The sequence below is a fragment of the Triticum aestivum genome, chromosome 2A (genome assembly GCF_018294505.1).
Source record: "Triticum aestivum cultivar Chinese Spring chromosome 2A, IWGSC CS RefSeq v2.1, whole genome shotgun sequence".
Lineage (NCBI taxonomy): Eukaryota > Viridiplantae > Streptophyta > Magnoliopsida > Poales > Poaceae > Triticum > Triticum aestivum.
In genome coordinates this window covers 591,157,556-591,168,313 of record NC_057797.1, presented here as the reverse complement: position 1 = coordinate 591,168,313, position 10,758 = coordinate 591,157,556, and the positions used below count along the sequence as shown (strand labels likewise).

Here is a 10,758-nt window from a genome sequence, read left to right as displayed (position 1 = left end):
TAAGGTGACAATAGTTTCAATACAACAGACCACTTTCTTTTAGTCACGACTATTGTCTTTTTAAGTCTGACTATTGGTTAAAGTTGTTAGTATGCACCGTCGATGCTTAGTTGATAAATGTTATGAGAAACAATTCAACGGGTTTTATCTTGTTTATGTTTTGTGTGGATGGAGTGTTTCGTCTCCAGTATTGTGTGTTAAGTTGGAGATCACGTCTGTTTGTTTGTAATAAATGTCAAATATTGATTTTAGAATGTAAATCTTGATATTTTTTCTATAAAACTTAGTCAAAGTTAGCAATGTTTGACTTTGATCAAATCTTATATGCATACTAAAAGAACGAAGGGAGTATCCGAGGGACTGTTTGTAATAAAGTTTTGGCTGGCTCGCCCAAAAAGGGACATTCTCTTGGTGCAGCCAAAATCCATCGGTCTCTCAACGGACAGCAGTCCTAGCGATGGCGTGACAGCCGGTGATGCGAGCGACGGCGCCATAGCCCGAAACACGCAGACAACAAACGAAACGCTAGAGGAGGTCCCACATGCATGCGCCGAAACGACCGGGCCATGCTTTTTCAGTGGACTCGAGTGTGTTTGACGAGAAAAGATTGCCCATGCATCTGGTTTTGGTGGCCTTGTATAATTCGCCACTCCATTGACTTAAACTTCCCGGTCTGTGGAAAAACACTCGCACGACAAACCCAGCACGTTAGACAGAAGGACACCGGAACGAAAACACACGTTTACACATGCCAAGCGCAGCGGGTGTCACCCACAACCACAACCACGACCACTATGCCAGTAGACTAGCCACACGACTTTTCCACGGGCCGCCCCCGGTGCTACAGTCCGGTTCAGCACCTGACCACCGGACGAAACCTCCTGACCACACACAGTACACGATAATTAGTAGTACATCGAAGCAGTAAAGCGTTGCTCGCCAACTTGGTTGAGTGAGCGGAGCATCGCCGGCCGAGGAGGCCCGGTCACCCCCGGCGGAACGGGTTGTGCGCCTTGAACTCGGCCGCGACGTCGGCCACGGAGCCGGCCGCCGCCACGACGGACACGAGGAGGCACACGGCGCTCAGCGCCTGGAGGAACATCCACCGCGTGCTGCCTCGCGGCACCCGGCGCTGCGCGATGTACATCGACACGGGGAAGTAGACGGTGAGCGGCCAGAAGGAGATGGCGCCGATGAGCCCCACCACGGACCCGAAGAAGGGCATCGCCATGGCCACGGCGGTCGTCACGCACACGTACGCCGTGCGCCAGGTCAGCCGGAGCGGGCACACGGACACGCGGACGGCCGTCGGCCACAGCCGGACCTCCCTCGTGCCCACGAACGCGCTGTCCGGCCAGGCCGCGGCGGCGCGCAGCTCGACGTAGGCGAAGATGGGCTGGGTGATGACCTGGTACGTGCCCACCAGGTGGACGGCGACCGCGGCGTTGGCCAGGTCCAGCAGCCAGAAGGGCTCGTAGAAGCCGAAGCCCGTGAGGAGGTTGTCCGGCGCCCCGTCGCCGAACGCCGCGTACCCCACGCACCCGCACAGCAGGTAGATCACCGTCGTCACCGCCACGCTCACCGCCGTCGCCTTCTTCATCACCTTCGCCTCCGACGGCGCCGCCGCCTTCAGCGTGTCCTGCAACCATAATTAGCATGCAAGGACGGAACAAATCAGCAAACACAACCCACCTGGGTACGACAATCACCGAATTAACAAAGACAGGACAGGTCATTAATTAAGGAAATCGAGATAGTATCTGGACAGCGACTTGCTTGGATCTCGAGCAGGACGATGGAGAAGCCGTAGGCGAAAGCCATGTTCCCAAACGCCTGAAGACTACGCCAGACTTTCTCCATCACCGTGATGCTCTTGCCGGCGGCGTTGATGCCGACGGCCACGCCGGTGAGGCCGCCCTGGATTCCCCCGTTGGCTGAAAATTTTGTAGCAATGTCGTGGTCAGTAGATCCCCTTGATTCAACATGTCGACGACGCGTCTAATTAAGACTTGGTATATACGCGACACCGACCAGAGACCACGTACCTACAATCTGCGCGACGCCGAGGGAGATGCCGATGGTGGAGTAGGTGAAGGACATGACGGTGGCGAGGATGGACAGCCACCACATACTGTCCAAGCCCGGGATCTGCGAGAAGAAGATCTCCATGATGCCGTAGATGGCAATGTACGGGCTCATGGAAGAACTGTTGCAGTCGCCCTTGTGCCCTTCCTTGTGGAAGCATCCCGCCTTCTTGATCGCCCTGTTCGTCGTACCAAATCCAGCAAAAAAGGAATGAGGATTGATTGACAAGATGAAAAATGGTAGGAAGTTGTGGTGGAGTGCGATTTAGTCTAGTTAGTTCCGTACAGCATGCTGACGGACGCGGCGATGGTGATGCCGATGCCGATGCCGAAGAGGTTGACGAACTGGATGGCGCCGCAGAGCTTCACCTTGGACTCGTCCAGGGTGGCGCGGACGGCGGCCATGTAGGTGCGGTTGCGCGGGCCGGACACGGGGTCGCCGGTGCGGTAGCAGTCGGCCAGGAGCGCCGAGGTGTAGTAGATGACGGCGGCGAACAGCGTCATCACGCCGGGGCCGGCCACCCAGCCCAGCTGCGCCACCCCCCACGCCAGGGACAGCACGCCGGACCCCAGCACCGTGGTGATGATGTGCGCGCTGGCCGTCCACGCCGTGCCCGTGCGCCGCGGCCGGCCGTCGTCGTCGAGGTCGTCGTCTACCCGCTTGGACAACCCCATGGCGTCGTAGCCGCCGCCCGCGCCTGTCTCCAACCGCCGCATGTCCACGGTTGCCATGGGGCGAGATGTTGCGGACTTTGTGAGGGAGGGGATGGGAGATTGGAAAGTGGAGGAGGATCGCTACGGAATGAGGCGTATTTAAGCCGCAGGGTTCAGGATTTGTGTACAGATTTGGTGCTGTCACTCTTCTTTTTTTTCCCTCGCAAAAAAAAGTCTTCTTATTTTTTTGGAAAAGTCTTTTGTTTTTGGAAAGACGCGGGTAGTGATTTATGAAGAATAATGAACGAACCGCTGTCGCATAGAGAACCAATGCTATGGCAATAATTTACTGATAAGCACTCCTAGTTGTCAACACAATTCACAAGAATTGACAAGCATTAGAGTATGGATAATTATAGAACCACTAGTCGGCTCTGTCTCATTGACACATCATCTACGGTCAATGCAAGTAGGATCATCTCTTCACTAGAAAACAAATACTGGGCCTCAAATTTTGGATTTTCTTTCGAGTTAGATTAAATTTTGGATTTATCCTGAAGAATACTGCTCCCTCCAATTCATAATAAGTTCCGCAGATGTAGACCTCAAAATTTGTAATTAACTTGAATAACACTACCTCTACTATGTATTTTAAGAGTTGGGCACAAGTGACATTGTAGCTAAATTGTCGCTACAAAATTGGCATTGAACCAACTGGGTGCTCATCTAACCAATATTCAGACGAAAATGACTATGGAACTTAAAATTTCACTAAAAATGGCATGGAATCCACTATGAGCTCATTGAACCAATATTCAGTTAATGGATGAAAATGACTGTGGAACTTAAAATGTCACTACAAAATGGCATAGCATCAACGTTCTACTTGTCGAACCAATTTAGTTAGTGGACGGAAATGACTTGTTTAGGTGAAACTTACACCAGACCATCCATTTATTCGTCGAATCGATGTATGAGACGATAATGCAGTTCGATGTACCAATCCAAAATGCAATTATGGAAACTAAAAATTCCCGCTTTAAAAAGGAATTTTGTAACCATAGGTGTGTCATATGGACTGAGGGATACTTCATCTGAAGAGCAAGGGATAATTCATTTCAAGATTTTGGTTGCGCAGACAAAACTGTTGTTTTTTGTAACCATGAAGGAAGAAAACTGTTTACATTATCATGGAAACAAAGCCATGTGGCGCAAACTGATGGTCGTGACTAACTTATACCCCCTCAATGTGTTACCATATGTTTGCTAATTCATTAATAGGTCTCTGACATAGTTTGAGGGCTCTAAGCTTGGTTGGTACAACTGCCAATGTTGATCACTCTGACTCTATAGAAATGTTGTTGCTTCTGATAAGAGGGATATAAATTCTTATAGGCTATATACTTATCTATAAAGAAATCCATGCCTGGTGTATGCTTCAACGGTCGGAGGATCTCAAGTTGTTGAAGGTGGTGTAGTTAGAGCGGTCATCACATCTTTTTTACCCTCCCTACATGACAACATACCGTTCGTGCTACATCATCTTGAGCGTTATGTTTCTTGAGTTTTCACTTCCTCTTGCATAAACAAAACTTTGTGTTATTAAAAATTCTTGGGTTTTCACTTCATGTAGGATAAAATATAGCACTACATCTCAAATCATATGTTTTTCCTATTCCCACGTTTTAGAATTATACGAACGAATATGCCCTTATTGGTTGTGTGCATCGAGGATGCAGAAGAAAGGGGCCTAAACTATTTGTGCTTGTATTAGCTTGATATGTTCAAAGAAACCAATGAGGACATCCATTTATCAAAAGTTAAAATGTCACTGCTACCATTCATTGATTTCTACAATTTTCTATGCACTAAAGTTATATTCCCAATTCTTGATGGAATTAATGAGGAGCTAAATATTATTATTATCTCCTTTGTATTTTACTATGTCCATCTAAAAAATCTAAAGTTTCCTGTTTGTAAGCCCCCTTGCTTTGAAAAATAGGCAAACATTTACTGCATTTGCATTGAATTATGTCCTGATTTGTTGTCATTGTAAAACTAACTATTGCATGAAGGGGATATGCATTATGTATTAAGTAATGGTCTAGGAACTAATTAGGTTCTCCTTGGTTATAAGAATTTTGAAGATGAGCACAATAAACTAAAAAAAGGAAGCACGAACCACATGAGAAAAAGGTGCACTAAATTTAGAACAGGCTAAATTTTGGATCAAATTTGAAAGTCTAAAAGGAGTTGCATTTTGGATTGATTTCCTAGGAACTTAGTATACAAAATGTCATATATACCTTGTGTTTCACAATGTATGTCATGTCTTTATACCTATGAGGGGAAAAGATTAGTAATGCTTGATAGAGTCATACAATCATTGGTTCTACATAGCCATACTATTAATCTAGCCATTATAGCAAATGCAATGTGATTATATCAAATACTATTTAGATTTATGTCTCTGTGTATACATGTGAACAGACATTGTGAAATTTAGAAGGAGGGATGCAAAAGTTTCTATTTCCAGGGAAAGTCTCCGTGTATACGTGTGAACTTAGTATAGAAAATGTCATATATACCTTGTGTTTCGATGCTGCCAGCTTAGTTACGATACCATTGGAAATATCCTTGTGTAAACTAGATAAAATAATTGTTCTATTTGCAAGGAACATGGGTGTTCATTATTAGTTGGTTTTCATGGCTTGGTTTAACAAGGAAAGCATTTCCGATGAGTGTCAATTTGTAGCTAGTTTAGTTCTAATAGTTGGTTCAACAGTGTCATGTTCCTAACTTGGTTCACAAGGACGAGGGTGATTCAAGAGGGAACTGGGAACTTGGGAGGAGGATAGATACCCTGATTTAGTGGTTTTGGTTTCAAGTTCATGCATTGCAGCCATCGATACACTTCACATTCAGACATCGCCCTAAATAAAAAGCGAAGTCACATGCCACGTGACGGGTTTGGCGACCCCGGACACACACAGACACACACACACACATGTACCCCAAAGCCCATACTAAGTCATAACCCAGGCCAACTCTACTTCAAGTGCCTTGCTCATCATGACATTCCCCTCCCATTCAAGACCGTATTATCCCTAAGGCTATGTTGTTGGGCCCTCGTGACGCATGTTATCTCATCTTCCCAGCTGACATGATCCTTCGAGGAGTCCTTCCATGAGATGTGCATGAGGATTCATGGTCTTTCCATGACGTACTATGGCGCACTCAAGGATGACATCTGAAAATGGGAGACATCATCAGTCGTAAGCATCATAGAAGGTTGCCTTTGATCTGATACGCTACATGCTTCTTGAGTTAGGACATGTACATCACTGGGAGCACCTGATTGGAGGCTAAAATTTTCAGTTGGTACGCCACCACACCCACATGATACATGATCATGTAGGGGGGCATATAAGCAAACTGAAATATTTACACTGCCACGAGTGAAAGGATCGATATAGTTGACTAGAGGGGGGTGAATAGGCAACTAACAATTTTAGCTTTTCTTTACCAATTTAAACTGTGCATCAAAGTAGGTTGTCTAGATGTGCAACTAGGTGAGCAACCTATATGATGCAACAACAACAAGCACACAAGCAAGCAAGGGATAAGACACAATATAATCTTGCACAAGTAAAGGCACGAGATAACCAAGAGTGGGACCGATGAAGACGAGGATGTGTTACCGAAGTTCCTTCCTTTTGAGGGGAAGTACGTCTCCGTTGGAGCGGTGTGGAGGCACAATGCTCCCCAAGAAGCCACTAGAGCCACCGTATTCTCCTCACGCCCTCACACAATACGAGATGTCGTGATTCCACTATTGGTGCCCTTGAAGGCGGCAACCGGACCTTTACAAACAAGGTTGGGGCTCTCTCCACAACTTAATTGGAGGCTCCCAACGAAACCACGGAGCTTCACCACAATGGAATATGGCTTTAAGGTGACCTCAACCGTCTAGGGTGCTCAAACACCCAAGAATAACAAGATCCGCAAGGGATTAGTGGGGGGTCAAATTTCTCTTGGTGGAAGTGTAGATCTGGGCCTTCTCAACCAATCCCTAGAAAATCAACAAGTTTGATTGGCTAAGGAGAGAGCTCGGGCGATAATAAGCTTGTGGAGCAACAATGGAGTTTTGGGGGAGAAGAGGTAAGTCTTCTTGGAGAAGAAGACCCCTTTATATAGAGGGGGGACACATCCAACCATTATGCAGCCCGCAGCCCGCATCTGGGCGGTACTACCATTGCCGGAGTGGTACTACCGCTGCCACAATGGTACTACCGCTGTGGCAAGCAGGCATAGGGAAACAAGGGCCGAGGGAGAAGAAGTACACACACTAGGTCGGTACTACTGCCCTGTGGGCGGTACTACCGCCGATAAGCGGTACTGCCGCTCTCTACAGCCGTTGGAAAACAGAGGAGGGCAGCGAGCGGAGCGGCAGTTGGAGCGGACGTAGGAGCGGTACTACCGCTAATATAAGCGGCACTACCGCGCCCTAATGCTGTCCCTACTACCGCTCCCCTGCGTGGTCCTTTACGGAAACCCGACACGAAAAATTGAGACCACGGCAGGGGCGGTAGTACAAGCGGTACTACCATCGATAGGCGGTACTACCGCCCTGACCGTGGTACTACCGCTTAGCACTCAGCACCCCTTGTTTTGCGCAGCATGGATACTCCAAAGAAGCAGGAAGAAGGCGAGAGTGCAAGGAGAGTGTGTACGTGATGATTCCACCCATACTCTTCCGAAACGGGTCCCCTCTTGATAGTACGGTTATCCCTACGACTCAATTCCACCAAAAAGAAACAAGGGAAAATTATCCGTCTAAAGTGAAGTCCTCGAGGGGAAACAATCGCATAGTGCCCTTATATTAGATAACTTGAAAAGCTTAATGCACACGATTGGTCCGCAAAAGTAGTCATCAATCGCCAAAGCAAACCAGGGAAAATTATGCCCTCACAATCTCCCCTTTTTTGGTGGATTGATGACAACACGGGATTTGCACAAAATATAGTAACTGGAAATTAAGCAAACCAACTCCCTACAAAATATAGACGGGCTCCCCCTAGAGGTGTGCACCAAGGAAATTAGCATGAAAGGCTATGTGCACATCTTTAGGATCAAACTTCCCCTATATTTTATACACATGCAACATCCTTGCATATAAGAATAATAACAAGTATAGCTAAGCAAGGACAAGCATGAGAGCAATAATATAAGTGCCGATAATGATGCATCTCATAAGATAACAGAGTACTTGAGACTAAAGTAGATAAGATAGGGTAGTTCACATATGTCTTACACCATATGGTCTCACTCATCGCCGAACAGAGTTCAAAACAAGAAAGCGAACGAACACAACAAACACACAAACACAAAACCCAAAGCAAATCCCTAACTCTCCCCCTTTGGCAGCAAGACACCAAAGGGAAAGGCACGACACGAGACACGATGGTAGTAGATCTCCATGGCATCACCAGCCATGCTCCTCCTCCTCCTCCTCCTCAGAGTCCTCTGCAACATGGGGAGAAGCGCGAACTCCGTTGTCCTCCTAAGTGTCAGACCACGGGCAGTGCAGTCTGGTCCAAGACTCCTCATTAGTGATCCGCTCCTCAGAGCCACTAGTAACCTCAATGCCAACCTGTCTCATAATGGCCTTCTCACGACTACGAGCCATCTTGGCCTCCTTCTGAGCCTTGTACTGGCCCTTGGCCTGAAGGCAGAACAGACGCTTCATCTTCTCCTTGAGTTTCTTCGCCCAAGAGGGATCCTCAGATGGGGGCACATACTCCTGCCCATCATCATCCTCATCATCTGCATCAGATAAGACAGTCTACTACACTGGAGGTGCCAAAGTAGACGTACTCCACTTCTCCTTCTGACACAGCTCGATAGTATCATGAGAAACCATGTTGTCCATGACAAGCTCCTCATCTGGAAACTTGGCTACCCAAGTGTCCTCGGTAAGCTGCATAAGATAGGGTCCATAAATGATGCACTTGCGCTCCATGACAGTAGGGTGAAGTTCAGACCACATCACATGTGACACATCCAGCACCTGCTGAGAGCCCTGCTCTTCTTGACAGAATAGAAGCAAGTCAACAAGGTAAGAGTGCACCTGATCCAAGTTGCCGACCCGAGGAAACAGGGTGTTCTGGAAGATCCGATGCATGATGTCTAGGAAGGGCCAGAGCTCATAAGAAACCTTCCCAGTCTCAGACACCTTCCTGGTAGAATAGGTCCAAAGCATTTCCTTATGGGTAGCGGCAATCTCCTTATGTGGGCGAAACCCAAGTGGGGTCTGGGAACCCTCATCATTGTATGATAAGCTGACCATGAAGTCCTTCCATGGTGCGGACAGAAGACGACCATTGGTCATCCAAGACAGAGTGCGGGCCGGATCATGCCCAAAGTGAACGGTGGCAAAGAACTGGGCCACGAGCTCGACATCAAAGTCCTTGTTGAAAGTAATGATCCTCTTGATATCCAACTCCTCACACCTCTGTAGAGCATTCCCAAAGTATCGCAAGTCCTTCTCCATGTGCGGGAGATCGACAGACTTGACCTTCACAAACAAGTTCTTCTTTTGCTTCAAGACATCGTGATAGATGGACTGCTGAAACCTGTTCCAGAACGGATGGCTCTGAAGAGCAGGCTCCTGGTCCACATGGTAGGGATTGTGCTTCCTCTTGGTACAGAACTCTATTGCAGACATCTGATTAGCACGCTTGCGCCCAGCGAAGGTCTTTGATGTTGGGACCTTGGCCTTGCGTTTTGGCGGCTCAGTCGAGCCACCCTCAGCAACAGTAGCAGCAGCCTCTGGTGCATCCGAAGAGCGATAACGCTTGTAACCCGTTGCATGTTCTGGATTCTTGCGGCAAGCCTGATGCCCGGAGCTACTACCACCTGAAACACACACACACACACACACACAAGAACCACAAGAGCAAGAGAGCATAAGCCAAGGAAAGACAAACACCAAAGATGGAAAATTAGGTAGAGACACATGGGTATTGGCATCTCAGAGCGGTAGTACAGCGCACCAGAGCGGTAGTACCGCTTATAAGTAGTAGTACCGCTAGGGTGCAACGGTAGTACCACCGGAGCGGTTGTCAGCGGGCTGACACCTACCGCGGCAAGATCTGGTACTACCGGATATGCAAAAGTCCATATTTCTATACCTAATTAATCATCAATCTACCTAGTCTAGCAGTCTCCCAAGTCCTTCCTAAGCCTCGATTCAACAAACAAATCCAGGAATGCAATGATTATAGCCCAAAACCTAGATTCAAGAAAGAGAACCAATGGAGAGAAGAACGGGGGCAATACCGGCATCCATGGCAAGAGGAGAGGGTGGGGAACGATCCCACCGATTGGAACCGAGGGAGACGGCCTAGATCCGGCGGCCCGACGGTGGACCTCCGGTGCTTGGGGGCTCGCCTAAGAGAGGAGAGGACGAGGAGATGGGGCAAACTGAACGGGTATGGGGGAGTGGAAACTCCCCCTGCCCGATACATATCCCACATGTTGGAAATATGCCCTAGAGGCAATAATAAAAGCATTATTATTATATTTCCTTGTTCATGATAATTGTCTTTATTCATGCTATAATTGTGTTATCCGGAAATCGTAATACATGTGTGAATAATAGACACCAACATGTCCCTAGTAAGCCTCTAGTTGACTAGCTCGTTGATCAACAGATAGTCATGGTTTCCTGACTATGGACATTGGATGTCATTGATAATGAGATCACATCATTAGGAGAATGATGTGATGGACAAGACCCAATCCTAAACATAGCACAAGATCGTATAGTTCGTTTGCAAGAGTTTTCCAATGTCAAGTATCTTTTCCTTAGACCATGAGATCATGTAACTCCCGGATACCGTAGGAGTGCTTTGGGTGTACCAAACGTCACAACATAACTGGGTGACTATAAAGGTATACTACAGGTATCTCCGAAAGTGTCTGTTGGGTTGACACGGATCAAGACTGGGATTTGTCA

General features: G+C 47.5%; 1 protein-coding gene across 1 annotated transcript; it reads right to left on the bottom strand.

Moving 5' to 3' along the window:
- Window positions 1–708: 708 nt before the first annotated feature.
- Window positions 709–2,876, bottom strand: LOC123189615 (amino acid permease 3). The gene is made up of 4 exons (XM_044602069.1): window positions 2,371–2,876; window positions 2,046–2,263; window positions 1,777–1,934; window positions 709–1,639 (listed from the first exon to the last, which is right to left on the bottom strand). The coding sequence occupies exons 1-4, from the start codon at window positions 2,814–2,816 to the stop codon at window positions 986–988; spliced, it is 1,476 nt and encodes a 491-aa protein (XP_044458004.1). The 5' UTR covers window positions 2,817–2,876; the 3' UTR covers window positions 709–985.
- Window positions 2,877–10,758: the final 7,882 nt, after the last annotated feature.